Below are 23,981 nucleotides of genomic sequence, written 5' to 3'. Positions count from 1 at the left end.
TGAATTTTCGTTACATTTCACAAAATATTTCTTACCATAAAATAATCGAAATTAAAATGCTCGTATTTGTGTGCTCACATACAGAATAAAATTACAAAAGTTTACATTTATTACTGGAAATTAACGCTGTCACTCATTTCAAGTATTTTAAAACCCTTTAGTTTCTAATGTATTGAAATTTCATTTCTTATTGACAGTATGAAATGTAAATAGTTGTAAAATTCCATAACTGTTCTCCAAGTGGGTTTTAATACAAACCAAAAGTAGTTTTGTCAAGTTTAACAAAAAGTCCAAAATAAACCTCTTGAAGACAGCTCTTATTTGTTAAAAAAAATCATACTAGTGGTCGCTTTTGGCTGTTGCAAGGGTCTCTCCTTGATAAAAATTCAGCGTAGCGTAACAACAAAAGTTGCTTCCCTTATATGTTAAAAAAAAAAAAGCTTGGTAAGGTGAGTGTAGGGGGCGCCGAAATCTCTAGCTACGGTTCTGTTTAGATAGCAGATCAATGGCTACCATCATGCGAAGTTTGTCCCTGATTGGACGAGTTCAGTGTAGGATATTTTGTTGTCGAAAATGTGATTCAAAATTTGACTGCGCATAACTCGGGGACTAAAAGTCTATACGATACAATATGTCACTGTCTCTTTTATAACAGGTCAAGTGCTACCACCATACCAAGTTTCGTTTCAATCGAATGAACTCGGTTGAACTTTTACGATATACACTGTTCTTGAATGTTTCAAGGGAAAATAGACGAAAAAAGTGGTGAAAGAAAGTCGGAGAGATCTGAAAGTACCATTCCGGCATTCACCTGGCGGAACTAAAGAAAAACTAAAATAATGTCCATGAACATTTGATGGACAAGCAAGTATAGTAATCACTACTCTGCTTATGTATGAAATTAGTACCTACAATTTAATGTGGAATATGAATTACAAGAGCAAAAGTAACTTCAAGGTTATATAGGGATATAGGCTACAATGTAGTTTATAACTCTATGGAACTTTTAACGTGCTTGTACTCCCACTGAGAATTGAACCAAATTTTCCCATAATAAAAGCGCAATTGTTAACCAGTGAGACCAGAAAAGCTTATATCAATTAAATGAATTGTTTATTAATTGATTGTGTTCTCCATAGTTCTCATTAACATTTTGATTTATTTTTATTTTTATTTATTTATTTATTTTTTTTTTGTAACACAATGAAACTTTGTAAATTAATTATAATCATCATTTGACTTCATACTTACATCACAGTGATGTTATGAAGGGTAGAATCTGTAACTAAAATGGGATCGAGAAACTAGTCGAGCTTCTACCAGAAGAGAGCGCTTCATCAATGCGGCTGTGGGGTACCCGGATCACATTTTGTGTTTATAAAACGTTATTAATAGAAATAACAACAATCGTTCTCCTCTGCAACAGCACAGCGTAGTTGAAAATCATGATCCCAATATTTCCTGTACATGCATCTCACATGAATGATCTACATTCTACAGAACATTTGAGACAGAATGTCCAAAAGTTTCAAATACCATTGTTGTAACGCTCACGTGGTCTTGGGTTCGATTCCCTGTGGGAGAGGACAAAAGAATTTAATTTCATAATCATTTGCTTTCATTTATCACCCGTCTCCTTTAACCTAAAACGGCAAAACAACCATAAGATGTTAAACTAATTCATTTAGTTTTAGTTAAAGTAAAAGTGTACTGTATTGCAAACAGGTGCGAACCCAGAAAGCATTTTTGGGAGGGGTCCGATATTACGTACAATACACTACGTGTTTATGGAATCGGTGTTTTTCTACATCCTATCTGAGCCGCAATACCCGCACCGGAATCGCATCCAGAACCACACACCTAGAAAGCATAAGTACCAGACACTTGAATACGCGGAAGTCCTTTTTTGACAACGTGAATTAACGTGATGCTGTACTATATATATATATATATATATATATATATATATATATATATATATATAGTAATATGTAAGCTACACACACACACACTTTCTCCGTTTTATCACTGGCAAATTTGTATTGTTTATATACAGTTGTCAGTGGGTCGAGTTGGATATAGATGAGTTAATCAGAAAGGTATGATGAGTGTAATTAACTATGCAGATATTGTAATGTATAGGCTATACTGAATTAATTCGAATACCATCTTTCATAATTCAAGACTTTTTCCAGCGAAGAAATCAACATGCGTTACACAGATAGGTGCTAAAAGGTATTTAACTATGTAATTTGAGTACAAGCATTTGTAATTGTAATACAAAATGTAATCAGCTATCATTGGTTATTGATTTCTTGTAGAGAAACATTCAAAAATAAAACACATCTTTTTCAGTAAAAACAGATGCGAAAAAAAGGTAAACTTGATCCTTTTTATCGCGAATCAGAACAAAACAAATTGAGTTTGTGTCCGAGACAAACCACACAAACACAAACAAACAAAACACAGTTTGCGATTAACATGTGTTTTCACTTTCTTGTTTACCGCTACAGCATTGTGGCGCTGTGATCGGCGTTGGAGATTGAGAGCGAGGCGCCGCTGACAGCTGTTGCGGCTGGCCACGCAACGCTCCATTGCGGCTTGACAGATGTAGTCGCATCAACTCCGTACAGATTTAATTTCCCAGGACGACAAGGGTTAAATAACCGCCGGGAATTGGAGGCATTGGGGAAGGATGGATGACTGATGACGGCTCTGCAAATGTGGCGCTATGCACGTCGCGCGAATAATTGAAATGAATCCACTGTGGCCCCGCCCACTTGGCTGGCCCCCACCATTCCTACACAAACTACTCTCTATATATATCTAGTACGTGTGGAAAAGCCAGTGTATATATTTTCAAACAGTCCAAATTGTTAGGAGGTTTATCATAGTGTCATTCAAGTGAAGGAGGCATTATTTTTCGTCTCCGCTTCGTTGCCAGCACTCACGATGAATTATGCTTCATTTCTACCCTCCAATACATCCCCCTCTCTTTTCAGTCGTATTTTTTTCCCTAGTGATAAGGTGTAGAACTAGGTATAAGTTTATTCGGCACTTAACTTTTTAATTTTCAGTACTGTGTTACAGACTATGGTTTTATTTCATCAGTGCAATACGTGATACGTACAGGTGTTGGTTGAAACTTCTGCAATTTTATTTATTTATTTATGGTTAATTTCAAAATATTATACAAGTAAAACGTAAACATACATTTGAAAACATACCATTTTAAGAAACTATGGTAGCATGAAGAATAGAAGGAATCGTAGGACGTTATTCCTTTTAGACTTGGAGGTGATTTCAATCCCTTATAACTTTAAAGCTAACAGAAAACACATTTCGTCTCATAAGATCCTATTTTATATAATAGGCTAATATTTATATATTAGGATAACTAGATTATATTTTATATTTTTACAGTAGTCATCATATGACATAATTTTTTTAAACGAAAGATATAACAGGATATGCTTTTTCTAAAAGTTGGCTAGTATTTTTTTTTCATTTGCCCTCTTATTCTTGACCCAATTCAACCCTAACTAATCGAAATGGTTATTTTAAGCCTCTGATAAAACACCAGCTATGCAATAATAATAATAATAATAATAATAATAATAATAATAATAATAATAATAATAATAATAATAATAATAATAATAATAATAATAATAATCGAAAATGTTTCATGGATTTTTTAAAGAGTCAGGATTACCCAACATTGGTAGGATCGTCAAGTCTAGGAGGCGGGTCATGTAGCTAGAATTGAAGAAAGTAGAAACGCTTTCAAAGTCTTGACTGGAAGACCAATCGGAAAACGACCATTAGGAAGACCTAGGCGCAGATGGGAGGACAATATTAAGATGGATCTTGCAGAAATTGGAATATAAAGTAGAAACTAGATGCAGTTAGCTAAGAATAGAAGTCGGTGGAGAGCTTTTGTGAACTCGTCATTGAACCTCCGGGTTCCATAGGCCATAGAGTTAGTTAGTTTTTTAGTTTACCTATATTGACATATTTCAATTCCAAGCAATGGGCTTATTTGAGAATCTCCAAAGAAAACACATGACACAGGCAAAATTAAAATCGAACAAATTCTACGCAGGTTATTCTAAAAGAGGTTGAGAGAGCCAAATGAATGTCGCGTCGAATGGTAAAGCATATTTACGCTCGCTTCAATATTACCATTACTAAAGCTACTTGCTCCGTCCGAGCCTTCGGCCCTCTGTACACTACTGGTTAAAAGTGAGGTCAATTAAAAGCTCTGATTGTTTACATTCAACTTTGTTCTAGACATCATTCGTAACTAAGCAGTTAGCATACACGCCTTTGACGTGGGATACTCGAGTTCGATTCCCGGTGGGAGGTCATGTGGTTCGGATTCCACGTTAATCAGTAGCTCTACATCTCATATAACCTCGCTGCTGAAAGGTACGTTAAACTTAAAATCAATCAATCATTCAACGTTTTGTTTTTAAGTTGCACACCAACAACCATGCGATACACGAATGCTGAAATCTAAATATAGTTGCGATCCTTGTCCTAATTACAATAATTTTTGTATTTGCAATTGAATCGTCGCAATAGTTTTAAATCGGCAAATTCTTGTATCCTAGTGACATCTATAGGCGTCAGGGAGACAAGCAATAGCGCAGCTAGCTTTATTTATTAGCATGGCAGATTAGGAGTTAGCGCGAAACACTAAGAAGCTTGTCGTCTGTAAATAGAAATGGGGACATGGAAGTGGAAGCTTAGTTGCAAAACGGTCACCTCTGATAACAGGAAACCCTAGGCCTATCCCGTGCCATGTAAAATTGTGTTGGATAACATTTTGACTATGAATTTTCTCACAGTTAATGATCGCGATAAGCCATACTTAACTGCAATAAATATCTCAGTAATGCATAAATTATGCTTTTCATTATACACCTTAGCTTTTAAATTTTCCAGGGAACACGGGGCTCAGTGGTAGAACGCTGATCTCTGGTGCATGAGGTCCCTGGTTCGATTCCCGACCAAGTAAGTTTCTTGGAGGATAACATTGTGTTTGTGGGTTTTCTCGAGGGTAATCCTGTTTCCTTCCTCAATCTTTTCCACCAATTCTTTCATCATTCACTTGCCTTAATCATCCATCTCCTTTAGCCTAAAGGTCATAATTGTGAAACATTACACTAAAAGATTTAATTTTTGAAAATTTCCTTCATGTTTTGTAGTTTTCAAAGTGTTAAATGACTACCAAATTTATCTCTTAAGTAAATAAATAACTTATTATTTATATCCTTATGCTTTCATTTACCTCGTATTACTTGTATCCGTAACCAAGAACATTATTTTAAAAAAACATAATAATTCCTCAAATATTAGAACAGATCACAATATTTAGGTATTTTATTTGAAAGTGAGTTAACGGTGAGCTCCTTTTATTCATTTAATAGTTGTGCCCACCTTCGATAACAGAGTCTCATCTTGTCAGATCCGGCTACTGATGGTTGGAATAGGAATGTCACCAAAGTTATGCAACCCAATATACAAATGTGTATAGTGGGTTGCATATTTGAGACATTTAAAAAATCCAGCTATGAAAATTTCTCAAAGAGAAATACAGTATTTTCCATATGCTGGAATCACACTAGCCTATATAATCTGTTAAACCAACTACTACTAAGCTCAATTACTGTAACATTTTTAAGCAGTGCATGGTAGTTCAGTAGTAGATCACTCCCCTTGGCTGTGAGGGGATATTTTGTGGACAGTGAGCAATGTAAAGTAGCAATCCACGCGATCTTGTGAAGAACGTAGTCTAATATTGTGCGGAAGAAATTTCTTTAGTGCTGACAACTGCATAATGTGAATTTATTTTTATAGGAACAAAATAGAATAGTCATAGACTGTTAAGAATATGGGAGACAAGAGCGAGAAAGAATTGTTCCGAATGTGCAATGAAATATGTGTAACAGGAGTGTGTCCAGAAGACTTCCTGATGACGATCATGACACCAATGGCTAAGAAATCAAACCCAAAGAGATGTGAAGATTATAGAACTATAGTCTCATATATTATGCAGCAAAAATTTTGCTTCGAATTCCGAACAGAAGAGTGTATGGAAGAACAAATGAAAAAGTTGAGAAGGAACATTTCGGGTTCAGGAGAGGTAACAGAATAAGAGATGCAATTGGATTATTAAGGGTGGCTGGTGAAAGGTTTATAGAAAAAGGGAAACAGGTGTATGTTGTATTCATTGATCTAGAAAAGGCTTTCGATCATGTGAATTGGGAATTGTTGTTGAAAGTTCTAAAGAAAGTTTGGTTGGAATGGAAAAATTGAAGACTCATAAGAAACTTATATGAACCAACAAGTAAGTGTTAGAATAGGGGACGAAATGAAAGAGAAGAGTGCAATTGGAAGGGGAGTTCGATGGGGATGCTGTCCTATCGGCTATATTATTAAATATCTGTCTAGAAGACAGTGAAAAAGAGTTTACAAAATGAAGACAATATTTCAGTATACGGTGTATACGGTTTGCAGATGATATGGCGCTTCTTGCGGAATGTGATGAGAAAATTAATAAGATTTTAGAAAACTTGAGAAAAGGCTGTGAAGAATATGGAATGAAAGTAAATTTTAGAAAGACAAAAGCCATGGGAATTGGAATGAAGCGGTCGGTGTCAAATATAGAAGTAGGAGGGGAGAGAATAGAACAAATGACTAGTTTTCGATACCTGGGTAGTATTATTAGTGATGATAGGAAATGTGAATGTGAAATAAAAACGAGGATAGGAATAGAGAGAAGCCTTTAGGAGGAATAAAATATAATTTTGTGGGACTTTGAATAAAGAGTTGAGAAAAAAAACTCATAAAATGCTTCGTCTAGAGTATTGCTCTGTATGGGGCAGAAACATGAGATTACGCAAAAATGATAAAAAAAAAAAAAAACGAATTTAAGCTTTCAAAATATTGGTGTGGAGAGAATTAGCTGGCTCGAACGGAAAACGAATTAAAGTGTGTTAGAAATGATGGGGAAGAAATAAACAATTTTGGACATTATTAAGTAGAGGAGAGGGAAATTGTTTGGGACATTGGGTAAGAAGGAACTCTTTGGGACATTGGGTAAGAAGGAACTCTATCATGAGGGACGTGCTAGAGGGTATGATGGCAGAAAAGAGATGTGTGATGTGATGTGATTTTAGCTTAGCGTCCCGTTCAGCAGCGAGGCTATATGAGACGTGGACCTACTGATTAACGTGGAATCCGAACCACATGAGCTCCCGCCGGGAAGCGAACTGGCAGAAAAGAGAGGCAGAGGGCGAAGAAGACTACAAATAATGGATGTTATTAAAAAATCGTACTTGAAAACGAAAATTTTAGCGGAAGACCGTGGAGCATTGAAGTTTGTGAGTTGCAGCAAGTGACCTGCCAATACTGGCAGAATATCTAAGATGATGAATAGAAGAGTAAAGTAGTTCTGCGACGAGTAGAAGGATGTTCAGCTAGAATTTTGTATTATCCGACCTTAAAAATGCACGTGCAATGTATAGTAGATCAGTGAATACACTGAACACAAGTAAAGGAATACAATAATGAAATATGATTTTATTAATGATTAGAAAACTGCAGCACATGATTGCGAAAACAATTTCTCCCGCAATTTACATGTAAAATTTGCCCGTTAGAGACATCAAAAGCTATGCGACTTTTTCCAAACTTGTCAACTCTGTTCAAGATCATAGTATGAAAGGATCAAATCTGTTCTTTAGAAATTTCCTTACTACCGATGACAATGAAAGGCTAAAGTTTCAAATCTCATATTTTTCGTTTCAAAAAATACATCTGCTAGGTAAAGAAATCATAGGTCGATATACAGTATGTTTCTCATCTATTTTCTTGTAGGTGACATTTCCTTACTTTCCTTGTTTTTGATCCATTTATTTTTTCACACTCTCTCTCAATATTGTTCAAAGACGTCCCATACTTGCACATTTTAAGTTCTATACGTAGCTAATAAAGGTTAAGACCTTCATAATAAACAAAAAGGTTAAGACCTATCTGCAGGTAATATTAACATAGTATTTTTTATATGCATATCGTCTGCCAAATCTTGTATCTAGATAAATATTTCCCGTGGATATAGTGATACATGAAAATCCTAAATGTCATATGGAAGCCAACTTTAGATTTTTTTTTGTCTTTCGTATATGAAACTAAAGCAAGGATGATATTCTTGTCATAATGGTTGAACATAGTAATTACCGTAAAGTAAAATTACAAAGAAATGCTGATAATATCGTTGTTAGTGTTCGTTGTTAATTTACAGGGATATATAACATTAAGAATACGGATGATACAGTACAATAATTAAAACCAAAGAAACGCGATAGTTTAATTATCTCCAGCCCAAAAGGTTTCACTTTGTTTCTTGAGTACCTTAGGCGTTATTATTATTATTGTTATTATTATTATTATTATTATTATTATTATTATTATTATTATTATTATTATTATTATTATTATTATTATTATTATTATTATTATCCTGTTTAAATATTATTCCTTTTTTAATTTCAGAAGAATCGAAAGCCTCTTCTTGTAACCAACAGCCGGGTAATTCCTTGGGAATACCTGAAACCTCCGAAATGCGATATGATGTCACTCTAGAAGGTCTACAAGCATTGATGGATCGGCGTAATATGGAGTGTGGTAGCGGTATGTATAATACATATTCTTTCTGATATAATTAGTGCTGGAGGATAATTCTATACGAGGATGGTAATTAATGAGATATATATTTGTACAGGCAAACAAATTTCAACCTTATGAATTAAATTTAAGATACTTTCAGTTTACTAGTAAAATCGAAATATGTACTGCTTTTCTTGTCTAAATATCTAGTAGCCAGTCACACACGTTACTTGTATTCCACGCCAAAGAGTGATATAATTTTTCTGTTTGACACTTATGTTGCCATGTGCCGTACGATGTTGCCACATCGTCATATCTTTACCGAGCCCTACCTCCGAAACTCCTCGTATACTCGTACAATGCAGCTCAGTTTCGTTAGCAAGGATGGAGGAGCATATATACTTCGGAGACATGTCCTTCAGAACTGACCACAAGTGTTCAATAATTTTGAAATCTGGGAATTGGACAGGCCAGGAGAAGTACTTTAGTTAATCCTAGTGTTCACAAAACCATGGCTTAACAGCGTTATAATGTGAATTGGTACATCTAATCTAGCAAAATAGCGTCGTTGTCAGGCGAAAACATCTGGAGCAAAGGATACCTCTAAAATGTACGCTTATCTACTGGCAGTAATGTGTCCTATAATCTTAATTACAGGATCCACTGAATATCAGAAAATTGCAGCTCACAGCATCAAAAATCAGCTGCCTTGTTTCACGGTACAAAGGAGACAAGTTCCGAACATAAACTTCTTTGAGCGTCCACTATAGATAAATAAGGAATGTTGGAAATAATGAGGAAAAGGACTTATCGGGTCATGTATGTATTACACGCTTCCAATTACCAACGGTATACTTTTACATATTCTCGATAGCATTTTCTTTGAACTAAAACATTGGTGGCGGTGATGACAACATTGCCACTCGATGCAGATGTTTAGGTTATTCAATCTGCATAGAACCGTGATTTTGGTAATAGGCTGTTCCAGGTGTTATTAACTTCCACAACTACTTTTACCGCTTTTTGGTCTTTAGTGAAATCTCTCCAGTACTTGATTATCCCTACACTAAGAAAAAAATATAGGTGGCGTACTTAAAAAGGTAGGTTACATGCGTAATTCCTGTAGTTTTCGGACTTAACGTACAGCAGACGTATAACTGAAAGCGTATGTTTTATAATACTTTTCGTATGAGTGTTCTATCTATACATACTTTCCGTATGAAACAATATAGGCGGTCAGGATCTCACATACAAATGGATGTATATAACATATAGCTGAGGAATGTAACATAAGTATATGCATGTTGATATAAAGAAAACTGTTAGATGTCAGACATCCTGCAACGGCATGATGCAGTTGGCAGCATGATGCAACGGTATGATCTAAGGGCAGTGCGTATGTAGCATATGGGTAATGTATGCTCCATACTGATTTCTGTAGTAAGCAAGGGGATTCCGTATATTTGTACAATATACTGTTGTCTATAGAACGGATTTTTCTCAGTGTATCAATGTAGCTTCCTTTTGTTCCTCTCCATCTGCTTATATTATTTTGTCATGAGTTCTGTAAGCCGTCAACACATTGGACACTTTTATATAGTATATACAGTTTAATGTCCAGCAAGTGTACACCAAGGCTGAGAAAAAAGACGGTGATGATAAGATGGATGATAATGGTGGATGATAAAAGTGGAAAGATACGGGAAAACTCATACACACGGTGTTTGTCCGCCACAAAGTCCATTTGTTAGGAGCTGAGATTGAACCAAGGACTCCTGCTTCAGAGATGAGTGCTCTACTACTGAGCCATCGCGGATCCCGTATTCTATAAGCATTTTTGAAATTGCATTTAGAACTCAAGGTTAGTTATAACTAATGTTCGAAAAATTTTCTTGTGACCTAGGCGCTAGCTCTGAAAACCAAACTTCATAATAATACAAATCTCATTAGATGCATTGGCCTACATGTTTTGGCTGTTAATGAGCAAGGTGCCGGACTCGTATTTCCGGTGGCCAAGTGTTGGGAAATAAGTGCTGCATAAGTACACACATGTCAAAGTGAAAATGTATTAAAGAAGATAAAAATGAGGCTGTATTATGTGGATTGTTTACATTCAGATTATATAGCTTTTGCTGAAATGTATTGAGTATTTGTTCATGGTTATATATTTTATAATTATGTTTTAGTTTAGAACAGCTTTTCATTGGAATTATAGATTATATTAAAGTAAACATTCATATTTACATTTCGGCAATGATTGGTTTAATGGAATAAATGTGGAAAAATTTATATGTCGTTAGGCCTAACTTGTAAGCCTAACATTATAGGAGAACTTTGCGGCTAAAGTGTATAAAGCAGCACTCACCATAAACAATTTTTACAGGTATAACAATGGCACAGTCGGAGCTTTGTTCTCATATCAAAGTGAGTTATGTGTTCAGTGGAAGCTCAGGAGGAGCTGTGTGCTCAGTTGGAGCTTTTTGCTCATATTAAAGTGAGCGGTATGCTCAATGGAAGTTCAACAAGAGCTTTTAGAGGAGCTGTGTGCTCAGTTGTGGCTCAGGAGGAGCTTTAGAGGAGCTAGGGCTGAGCTCCCCTGACCCCTCTGACTAGATCGTAGGGTGCAGTCTTAATTTATAGATGTAATTTAATTATGATTACACTATAACATGATTTTTAAATTTTAGTGCACATTTAAATAAAACCATGTCATACTTAAATAGAGAATAAACAATATAACCCTAAGTTAGTCCAATGTTCAATCTGAAATTGTTGAAACGATTTCAGTGACAGAAGGCTTCACCACGGCTGCCTGGGGTGTCAGCGCCGTGTATGGACTCAACAAATGACCATCTCTTTCCGTAGTTCGTTTCCCGTGTACGTTTCCTCATATATCAATGTTCAAGTGTTATTATCATTCGGTGGCATTGGTCTCCCTCTGTTGACCACATTAATTCTCGTAATTACATTTACAGATGTCACTTCATTTGTCAGTTGATCCAAATGTGGATTAGTTTTAGCCATTCTCTCTTATACTTCCTGCACCAATTTCTTTTTCCCACTTTACTCAGTGTATCCTCTGTGTACTGCGATGTGGATGCTTGTTTGCCGCATAAACAAAATATTACCATGGTCCATTGCAACGCAAGGCGCAAATAAATTCCTGTTGTCATTACCTCTATATGCTAACAAACAAGCTGTTATGTTCTGTATGTAGATTGATAAAAACTGGTGTAAAAGGATGAAACTAACATAATCTATGTTAAGTAATTATTTTGAGTAGGAGTTTTCAATTGAGAACAATCTTGGGGGCCCCACATTTTCAGTCAAATTGCATGAAGATCTACCAGAAGATATATATATATATATATATATAGGGCGTTTCAGATAAAACATCCAGTGTTTATAAATCAGAAACTGCTGAGAATACTAAGATGAAACAAAAACTGAGATAGAAGAATGTCATAGGGCACATCACATGGTGTGGTTGTGGTGAACGCCAGGGCCCTCCTTGAATGGGGCCCAGGGGCCAACTTCAAATTTCGAATAGGAACATGTATTGAATTATACCTCATTCGGTAGTCCTTGAAAAACGAAACAACTTTTGTAGGAAACAATTCTCGATTTGGGCCACCGTTTTCAAAATGTCCACAAAAAGTGGGTCCTGCTTTTCCTTGATTCTGCGCACTTTTTATTACTTTTTCCCTTCCATTTTATATCATGTGCACATGCATTTTCCTAGCATGAGTAACATTAGAGGTCCACATCCTAAAGCAGGAAGAGGATTTAAGTAAATACTAGTTTGTACTGATATAAAATATTCCAAGTAATGTTTTCTGTTTTTTCCTTTCCTTCCGAATTTTGCGCCCCCTATTACTTCGGCTCCTGGGGCCGTTGCCCCGCTCGCCCCCCGCACGGCACAGCACTACGTAGGCCTATATTGCAATGCATTCTGTGCTGTGCGTATTTGACAACAGAGCACTCTAGCGTGGGGCTTCCTTAGAGGCAAGGCCCGACTGAAAGTAATCGACCAAATTGGCTGAAGTCTCACCCTGGGGTCCCTATAAATAAAACGAAATAAATGCAAAGATGACATCAATTACTGACTGATTGAATTCTCTGTTCTTTATAGAGTGACAAACTACGCAATGTACAAATATTGGCAGTTTTTTTCAGAACCGAGCCCTTACTCGTTGGTCTAGTAACTAGCACGTGTGCCTTTGGTGTACGTGTTCCCGTGTTACATTCTTCGTGGGAGAACATAACAAAAATTTAATTTCATAATCATTTACTTTCATTAATCATTTGTCTCCTTTAGCCTAAAGCTCATAATCGTTGGACATTACACTTAAAAAAAAAAAAAAAATCATTTCTTATAGGACGGCTATATCCGTCCGTCTGTCGATAGGTATAAAAGGAAAAACGATACGAGATAGCTAAAAATTCCTTTTTTGTATGGAGTAGCGTGTCAAGAATAAGTTTAATCTCCATTCTTAACCCATCGAGGTGACTGAAAGTGGCGGAAATCTTATAATTTCCGGTTTTAACAGTGATCGCTATAACTAGAGAAAAAACAGTTAACGAGAAGTGGTTTTTTTTTTTTTTTTTTTTTTTTTTTTAATATTGATTCTGTGGCAGCAATAGGTTCTATATCCGTCTCTATCTATCTACTAAGACCGGAAATGAGAGAATTCTGCTATCACTTTTAGTTCCAATATTGATTCCCATAGAGTGAAAATGGTAAGAGGAGACGACAAACTTTTGTTTTTAAATTCAGGATCCCAAGAATTTTATTCCGTCTTAGCTCTTATTTTTCTATTTAAGCCGGCATTAGTGAAAACCAGCTTAACTTCCAGTTTCCATACTGATTGCTATAGAACGAAAACTGTAAGAAATAATGAGACGAGAATTTTCTCATCTCGATTTTGACACATTATGACTTGTCAATAGTATGGCTAGGATAGCTACTCATAAGGAATAGATCCGAGGTCTTGAATAGAGAGAAAAAAAGATGTATAATTAACATAGTAAAATATCCTTTAACTAGCAACTTTATAATAAGTACTATTTTTGACCCAGTAAAAATACTGTATACACGGGACGAAATCCTCCCTTTCCATGCAGGTACGAACGCGGGCAGTCTCTTCGTCTTCAATGCGTTTTAGTAAACGCTCAAGAACGGATATGAGTTATTCGCAATGCATACGTATTTAGCATAGAAAATACTCTTTACAAGTTGAAAATAAATTTGAGATACAATACGGTAGATACGTTGATAAACTAAAATGTAAAACTGTATTTTTATCGTCAATAACGTGGTGACCCATCACACACAGAACAGTTGCAAGTTACATTTGAACTTCTTTTCTTTGTCCACAGTAAATTGTCTCCTGGTGGGAATCCTAGAAAACCTATAAATATAATAGAGGAAAACCAATCGTAATGCCAAGGATCAGTGTTGCCAATTTGGGGGAAAAGTCGTTAAATCTAGGGGATTCGACTTCAAGATAACGACAAAAAACTGCTTCCTATTGGCGATGGCGACCTTTCTGGTGATTAGCGAGTTTTGTGCTACGGACAACTTGCTTGGTAATCAAGCACTTTTAGATAGAAGCAGTTTTGATATATGTTTCTTTTTTTCTCTTTTGGTTTCTTTTAATCAGCGGATGCGACGAGGAGTTGCACACCCCTCGTCATACAACTAGATCACCCCTACATAATCTTGGTTCGTTTTCTGTTACCTTTGGCCAGTGGCTGATCCAGGATATGATCAAGGGAGGGGCTAAACCATAGTTTGCTACTTTATCCAGGTTAAAGCAGGATTGAAGCCCATTTTATCCGGTGTATACTTGAGCGTCAAGGAGGGCTATAGCCAACCCCTATAACCCCCCTTGGATCCGCGCCTGCCTTTGGCCCTTAGAACCTGACATTTTAAAAATAATACAAAATTTACCATTTTTCTTTTGCTTGTTTTTCGTAAGTGAAAGGAGATAAGAAAATGCAACTTATTGAAATCATAGATAATATTATTTTACAACAGAAAATATGAACCTAAAGAATTTTCAGTGTTGCCATCCATAGAAATTACTCAGAATAACATTTCCCCCCAAAACTAAGTTGAGACACCTACTAGAGGAATAAACTCAACTGCATTTGATTACGTACCATACCTAGGTATTATCTTGGAATCCTGTGAACTACTTTTTAAATAATAATTGTATTTAGTTTGTAATAAACAAAATAGTTTTAACAGTTATTAAAATTAAATAATAATGTTATTTAAAAAGTAGTTCACAGGATACAAAAACAACATGATACGTAATCAAATGCAGTTGAGTTCGTACCTTTAGTTGCTGCTTTAACTTAGATATTGGGGGAAATGCATTCTGGCAACACTGTAATCTCTATGGATGGCAACACTAAAAATTGTTCAGGTTCATATTTTCTGTTGTAGAATAATATTATCTATAATTGTGGTAAGTTGCATTACATTATCTCCTTTCACTTAAGAAAAACAAGCATAACAGAAATGGTAAATTTTGTATTGTTTTTAGTATGTCAGGGTCTTAATGGAAAACAATTAAAACCTTCCATATCCTAAAGTCAGTGGCGGATCTAGCCCGGGGCCAGGGGACCTAGGCTACCCAGTTTTTTGAGTGACAAAAATAATTAAAGCCATTATTTATATATTTTTTAAAGTTTACAGTAGACTCATGATATACTTTGGTTGTCCCCGCCATATTTACCTTCTAGACCCGCCACTGCCAATAATTTGCAGATCTTTCGTTGAGAGTCACAAGAAATACAACAGCATTACAAGCAATATATTATTATCACTCCTCTCATTATGATCGTCTGCCTTAGTCTCCGATGATAAATGTTGGGTATTAAACAGAAACAAATGCAGGAAAAAGGAAGTGAACTCCGAATTCAAAAATTGGTTGTGTCCTGAAGACAAAGACATGACTATAGTAGAGCATATTTAGTAGTATGTAGTAGTAGTAGTGGTAGATCTTAACCTTGATGGAAACATGATAAACCATATAAATTACATCTAAAAGTTTGAAACAGTGCATATAGATAAGGAATTTCACAAATATATATTTTTAAGCGACTTTTCACCCCAAATTTAAGTCTTTTCATTTCTCGTTTAGCGACATTTTGTGATAACGTTTTGGCAACACTACCAAGAATTCTATGCAAAACGTCTTTTCTTCCTTAACGAATTCATTCTTCTTTCCCTTGCGGTTTGCACCTTACCCTGCAACATTAAAGATAAATGAATAAATGTCGTTTTTACGACAAAATTTTTGAGTGATATTTTCTCTTTCACCTTGTTTTTTTAAAAAAAAGCTAGTAGTATGAATATTGAGTGCAGTACTTGGATATTAACTTCTATTTACATTCATAACTAATGTATTTACAGTGTATTGTATACAAATACCTTATGAATTGTGACTAATCTAAATTTGTGTAATCGTTCTGTAACAAACACCTTTCATTTCCAGACAAATAATTATCTCCTGTTATTAGGAGGATTCATTGTAGCATTTACTCTTGTTTATATGTTTACCATAGCATTATGTAGCTATATGAGAGTATTTTTTATTCATATCATTAGAGTACCTCAAAGTTCTGCATTGGGGCCAAGATGAAATTTTCTATGCCACTTTGTCTTTATTCGTGGTTTCTTGCCCTGGAAGATGAAAAAAAAAAAAAAAAAAACACAGAAAAGGCGGAAAGACGTCACCAGTTATGGCATAGCAAGCGGACAATAAAGAGAGCCACAGATGTGTTTGTTAGCTTGTTTGTCTCGTGTTAAACTGCACGTGGAAAGGGGAGAAGGGCAACTGAGCAGTTTAGAGAGAGCGAAAAAGCAGCAGCAATGTAGAGTTGAGAGATAATGTGAACAATAGACGGGATGAAACAAAAGTAACGAAAGACAGAAAAATGTTCTCTAATTTCGTCCAAAAGTAGCACTTCTTGTCTTCAACCTCATCCCTCCGTCCATTTTCTTAGCAGCCCCCGACCTCCAGCATTTAGAGCCCTGAGACCCGGAACCTTTCTTTCTTTCCACATGAAAATATATTACATGGGTTCATTTCATAAGGTGGGTCGCCCCTAAGCAATTCACACCGTTTCTTTATGGAAGGAAGTAGCAGGGGAGAGAGGAGGGGGATATACACTGAGCCAGCGCCATCGTTAACGCCGGAGAGATGCTGAGATGAAGGGATGAGAAATCTTTCCCCTTTGTCCCCGCAGTTCTTCTTAACGGGACTCACCTCTGATACACAAGGGAACACAAAAGAAGAAGCCTACTGACATTTGTGGTTGGATAATGCAGATGATATTCTAGCAATGTAGCCCGAAACAAATAAACGGAGATAATAAAAAAAAAGCAAGAAAGAAACAAGCCCCTCTAGCATTGTTATGTTTACCATATACAGTACTGTATATTCTTTCGTGCATAATAATAATAATAATAGAAATATAAACAAATACTGTTTATCGTTGTTTTACAACTGCAGTAAGGCCCGGTTTCCAGCATCTCTTTTCGTCACCTAATCATGTATAAATAGAACTAAACAAAAGTATTTTATTTGTTAAATTCATATCATCTAAATTTGAAAATTCGATTTCGTTGAATCGTTCAAACACAACATTTTCAGTCTATTATTATACGTATAATCTTATCTATTTACTAGCATAATCTCATTCTTCTCACGGGGAAAATAGTTGCACTTTGGACAATAAGGGGTGAATTTGGATTTAAACGGCATCGGAAGTGTTACTGTACGTCTTAATGACCCCGAAAAGTATGGATTCGACACTAATATCGGTAATTTTCGACTATTTTTTTTGTATATCTCCCTCCTCCAAGTTGCGAGGCTGAATTTGGATTTAAACGGCATCGGAAATATCACTGTTTGTCTCAACAGCCCCGAAAACTATGGATTTGGCACTTATATAGGTCATTTTCGATTATTTTTATATATCACTCCTCCCTCAAGTTGCTGGACTGAATTTGGATTTAAACGGCATCGAAAGTGTCAGTGTTCATCTCAGCAGCCCCGAAAACTAATTCGGCACTAATATCGGTCATTTTCTATCATTTTAAATGTCTCTCCCTCCTCTTCCCTTATGTTGCACCATCAAATGAAATTATGAAAACCATACCAAGCCCAAACCTCATCTATGTTGAAAATTTTATCCAGATCGATCGTATGGTTCAAGAGTTAAGTCACAAACATAGCCAGTTTCATTTTTACATATATAGATTTATGTTTTGTACACCATACGTTGTTGTTCCCTTTTAAACAGGATTATATCGAATAGACAATGGACGAATTGTGAGTAAAGGAACAAAATAAGACACTAGATCACTATTTGCTTATTTGTTTATTTATTGAAGGTTATATCGAGGCTATCATAAGAGGTGCATCTATAGTTTGAGGTCTAATCCGAACCACCGTAATTTATTCAAATTTCAATGCTCTTCAAGTGAAAATCGAACTCGGGGCCTCATGCATCAAAGACGCAATCGATAGTCACTAGACGACAGGGGTGGGCTACTAGATAAGATGGTAGATAAGAAGGCAGTGGGACTAGCGAAGAAGGGTAGTTGGCAAAATCCTTTTTTACTTGCAAATCAGTCCTCCTGAAAGAAAATGGTTTACTACTACTACTACTACTTCTACAACTGCTGCTGCTGCTGCTACTACTACCACTACCACCACTACTACTACTACTACTACTACTACTACTACTACTACTACTACTACTACTACTACTACTACTACTAATAATAATAATAATAATAATAATAATAATAATAATAATAATAATATCTTTAGACTAATAAAGGGTCATTAAACTACAAGTAACTGTGTTCAAGCACCTTTGCATGTTTCACAGCAATAGTGTTTTTGTAGCATTTCTTTCTCAGAGGAAATTGCAACTTATTTGGAGAGGAAGGAACATAAGAGCGAAAGCAACGCGAGAAGAAACCGATTCGAGTAAGTAAATCTCCTACAGATCACGGACAACAGCTAAAAGAAAAGGAAACCCTTGGAGATCGCTCATTGATGCGTGTGCACTGGCTCCCTGGACGCACGTCTGATGGTGATGTCTATTGGTCATGCCAAGAGTCTTAGCCCCTGCTAATGGAGACTGCAGATGGACCCCAAAGGAGGCGCTCTTTTTCCTCCGGAGCCAATGTCCTTTGCCATAGGAACACTTTCTAATGAAATGGCTACTAGTCACACGACTCTACTGGGAGGAGGGGGGATCTCTAAATGGGAAATGGAGGCTCATTAAAAACCATCTTCTGAAGTCTGAAGGAGAATAAGGAAGTAATGAAGGAGTGGATGTTTTAGTGGCCACCCGCAGAATTAGAAATTTGCTACTCTTGCAGCTGAACTCTTAACTTTTAAAATATTAAACACGATTCGTAATTTAGAATAATTGAAAGTCTTGTTAACAGACGGTATGGATTATATCATAGTTGTAAAAGATGGTTCTACTTTTTCGAAAAGAATGTAACGAAGTATTAGAACTCGTGATTGGTTGGCTGGTTAGTTACATTAGACTTTAGCGTCCCTCTCAGCACGGAGGTTGTATGAGATATGGGAATACAGCTTAATGTGGCATTCGAACGAAATAAGTTTCCTCTCGAGCCGAGTATTCCTCTCGAAAGACTAGATCTCGTGAATTAGTGTAACTTCATGTAAACACTACATAAACAAAATTGTTACATTTTCTTTTTAAAAAAAGATAATATAGAAGTGTTGTGAAAGTAAAAATGTATCCAATGAGTGTGATTTTTGTTGAAAAGATTAATTCACCTCCGGTTCTCACCTTGGGTCTGAGTAAGTTTTCTTAAGGATTTTTCTATTTCCTTTTACATTCTCATTCCACCAATTTTTCACAGCAATTCAAATCTTCATTAACAACCCGTTTCTTTTAACCTACAGCACGTAAATGTGGAACGTTAATAAGAGAGATTTCATTTTATTTCAAAAATTCAATATTTTCAAATAATTTCGTTTATTTCATATGGTAGATTCTAGTGCAACAGATCCTATCTAGGAAAGGAACGATAGGATTATTAGATGCGTAAGATCGACGCAATCTCTCTATAGATCATCCAAGATGTATTATTTTTTCTTTGCTTGAACTACAAATTGCAATGTCGTAGTCAGTAAGGTTTCTACTACTCGCTGAGAACTTGGTTCGATCACCTGTAGGGCAGGGATTTATTTTCTGTTCCACCTTCGTACCAAAGCAGCTCAGGGCAGGAGTGCCCACAGGCGAATTCCGTCTTGGGCACTCATGGGCACAAGTTGCGTCCATGAGAGTATTTAGAGAAACTAAATTTTCATTGGAAGCAATACTGTCGAAGTGGAGAATTGTAAGGGGTTAGAATGGTAAATTTTTGGTTTGAGAAAGGAACACTTTGGTGGTAGAATGGTAAATTTGGGACAGAATGATAAAATTGGATGGGTTGCGCCCGTGTCCTTGAAGGCTGGTGCTAAGGGCCAAAGGCTGGTGCTAACTCTATCGCTTGTTGTACGTGTCCAAGTTAAGAAATTGTGGAGGTGAAGTCTTACCTCTTCATTGCCCGTGAGCCAAACTGAACAGTCTCTGATAAGAGGTAGCTGTTTCTCTTTACCTTTTACCCCAAAAGGAACAACTAGTGGTGATTAGTCGCTCAACAATCAACCTCTGGAACCAGCAAGAATTCTTAATGGTTCCTAACACTGTGGAATTTAGCTTGAGCTAATCCCTCATTATATTGATGAATGAGCAGTGAGCAACTTTGCCGACTTAGACTTAAATGGAAACATCACAATGTCAGTCGTTGGCTAAAACTAATTTGTGGTAGTATTCAGATTATTATGGATACCAATTGAAGATAATAATAGATCGTGCATGAAGTGACGCCAGGGTTAACATATCTTGAAAGTAGAACACAATCTAAACAGATATTCTTACTCAAAGATAATTACGTAGATCTCTTTTGATGAACAATATACGGAACACAGTACTTCAAGAAATATATATATTGTATTAAGCAAACTAGTCAACTTTTCGAGGTGTCTCATCTTCTTTTCTTCCTTCCTTTTTTTGCCTGATTCTTTCCTAAGAAGTAAGAAAAAAGGAAGAAATGATAAGAAAGGAAAATAGGAGAGGAAGGATGAGGGGAATAATATGCAAATATTCTTCTCTTCTTTTTCTCTCCTCTCCTTGGCACTTCCCTCACATTCAAATGACCTTTCTTCGCAGTGCCTCTGGAGAGATCGAGTAATATTAATCGATGGATGCTGCTGCAGAACGCGCGTCTGCAGGGATAGAAGAAGAAAAGAGAGCGAGAGTCCCGCGGAGAAACTTTTGCATTTGAAATATCCGAACCTAATTCAAGACGGAATGTAAATTATTGGAGTTTCGCGTTGAATATGGCTTCCGTCAGGAGGGGGCTCTCCCGGTAGAAGAACACACACACACACACACACACACACACATACACACATTCATACACACGCATTCTCTCTCACTCATTTCTTTTTTCCTCAACTTCCCTTCCCAATAGCGCGGGCTTTTCTGAGGCGCTGTGTATTATTAGCAGAGTCTCCCATGAATAATGCCCAAGATTAGCCTTCTCACACAATCACCATCTAAATATTCAGAAGAGTTCCTCAGAGGATTCAAATCGAAATTTTGGAGCAGGGCGTAAATTTGCCTTTCTATTCTCCGGGATGATATGAAATTCTTTACCTCGTCTCCCGAGGTAATTGGCAGAGGCAGATGTCTATTACCACAAGGGCTCTCCCCCTCCCCCTTTATTTCTCTCTCCTCTTTCTGCGACTACAGCTAGTTTTCGGCGCGCGCGCGCTTTCGCACTTTTCTCAACACAGACGCTAAGATGAGGAGATGAAAGAAAGTGTTAAGAAAAAAAGAACTGAAAAATAAGAAGATTCTATGTAAAATAAGAGTACACGAAAAATAAAAGCCACGGAAAAGTTTAGCATGTACTTCTGAAAATTGGTTGCGGCTCATCTATACTTATCTCAAATATCATATCCGTTTTTAACAGACTAATTGAATATGGTTGATCAATCCTATAAGTATCGGTGATTCTACAAATCAATTAATTACAGCAGGAATGCAAAATCTAATTGCCATGTTGACGATTCTTATAGATACGTAATTTATCCAAGAAAATATCTGGATTATTTCTGTATTCCATGTAGAAGCTCTCTTGTTCCTAAAACTATTTGATTTTTCTTTGCATTCTACATTTATATTGCGAACAAGGTTCCGTACGAGACAAAACGAGATAGAGGTCTTCCAGTGATATCCGATTAACTTTCAGAGACGAGATAGCCTCAACTCTTAACTTATAGCTATAGGCAACCCTAGTTGCGAATCATGAGAGATTAATGTCAATTGATTTTTAACTATTTCATTATAATTAATATAAAGTATATCAGATTGAACTATGGGTATCGAGAAAGGGGGGATGGGTGGACATGACCTACTGAATAATCTTCTGTGTCATGTCTGAGGTTGCCAACTGGCTAGCATTTTACCGGTAAGGTCGGAAATACTGTTGTTAGTCTGATTAAGGCAGGACCATATCATAAACAGTTTGTGAGGGAGGGTTGGCAATTTCATTTTCTAGAGTTTTCAGCCATTTTCATGTCTTTATCAACGTGTAGTTTCTATTCGATGTATAAATGAAAAGTTCGCACCTAATGAAAGCTTCGTCGGGTTTTGCAGAGCTACGGTAACTTTGAAATTTTAGCATTCACTATTGAAAAATTTCTTTTTACAATTTCAATTTCTTATGTCAAACCCATGAGGGCGATTTTACAATAGGTGTGGTTAAAAAAAAAAGAAAAGAAAAACTGTTCAGTCTTTTATTATGGAAAAACAGCTACTTTCACTATACTGTGCATTGCAGTGCCCATTGTGTGAATTTAATTACGAGGGATAGTGTTGACACATCCGCACAATCAAAAGCTCAATGCAATGAATTAATAAACTCGGCAATATATTAAGCCAGTCTCCCAATCATCATCAAAGGTATTTTGTCATTACTGTATTGGCAGATCACTTGCTGCAACTGGGAAGCTTCCATACTCCATGGTCTTCACCTAACTTATTCATCTTCACGTACGAATTTTTCTGTTTTGATACCTTTCATCAATTGTAATTTCCTTCGCCTCCTCCCTCTCTTTCCTGCCACCATACCCTCTAGCACGTCTCTTATTATACACTTCCTTCTTAGCCAATGTCCCAACCAGTTTCTCTTCCTCTTCTCAATAATATCTAAAATTGTTCTTTTCTCCCCCATCATTTCTAACACCCTCTTATTCGTTTTCCGCTCGACCCACCTAATTTTCTCCATTCTTCTTCATTTTCACCACTTTTCGTAATGTCTATGTTTCGCCTCATACAATACAACACTCCACATGAAGCATTTTATGATTTTTTCCCTCAACTCTTTATTCCCCCCCCCCCCCAAGACTTTTCTTCCTCCTAAAGGCTTCTTTCACCATTATTATTCTTGTTTTCATTTCATGTTCACACTTCATACTATTACTAATAATATTATCTAGGTATCGAAAACTATTCACCTGTCCTATATTTCCCCCTTCTACTTCTATACTTGACACCGACCGCTTCATTCCAATCAACATGGCTTTTTGTCTTTCTAACATTTATTTTCATCTCATATCCTTTACAACCCTTCTTTAAGTTTTATAATATCTTATTGACTTTCCTTTTATATTTCCCAACAAATGCATTATCATTTGCAAACCGTATACACCTAATCGCTCTACCTCCTACCGAAATGCCTTCTTCATTATATAGGCTCTTTTTCAATATTTCTTCCTGATAGATATTAAATAATGTAGGCAAAAGACAGCATCCCTGTCAAACGCCTCTTCCAATAGCAACCTCGTTTGTCACTTTCCCCTCTATTCTAACACTTGCTTATTGGTTGTTCTGTAAGTTTCTTATGAGACTTCGATCTTTTCATTCTAACCCAACCTTTTTTCTAGAACTCTCAATAAAAATTTCCAATTCACGCGACCAAAAGCTTTTTCTAGGTCAACAAATACAACATATACCTCTTTCCCTTTTCCATTCACTGATAGTCTTTAATAATCCAATTGCATCTCTTATGTCCTTACGTCTCCTGACCCAGAACTGTTGCTTCTCAACTTTTTCATTTGTTCTTTCATACAACATTGTGTTCAATATTCGAAGCATAAGTTTTAATGCATGCGATAAGAAAA

The 23,981-nt window shown here is 36.3% G+C and overlaps 1 protein-coding gene across 1 annotated transcript in view; it reads left to right on the top strand.

Annotated features, from left to right (window-relative positions):
- Nucleotides 1–23,981, top strand: part of L (zinc finger protein Lobe) — an 813,940-nt gene that overhangs the window by 192,999 nt on the left and 596,960 nt on the right. The window contains exon 3 of the mRNA XM_081761539.1: nucleotides 8,563–8,700. Coding sequence (XP_081617665.1) covers nucleotides 8,563–8,700 — 138 coding nt within the window. The remainder of the gene's footprint in view (nucleotides 1–8,562; nucleotides 8,701–23,981) is intronic.

Source organism: Thermobia domestica, chromosome 1, assembly GCF_964235325.1.
Source record: "Thermobia domestica chromosome 1, izTheDome1.hap1.1, whole genome shotgun sequence".
Lineage (NCBI taxonomy): Eukaryota > Metazoa > Arthropoda > Insecta > Zygentoma > Lepismatidae > Thermobia > Thermobia domestica.
The sequence above is the reverse complement of the archived record's forward strand: the minus strand, read 5'-3'. Positions and strand labels throughout refer to the sequence as shown.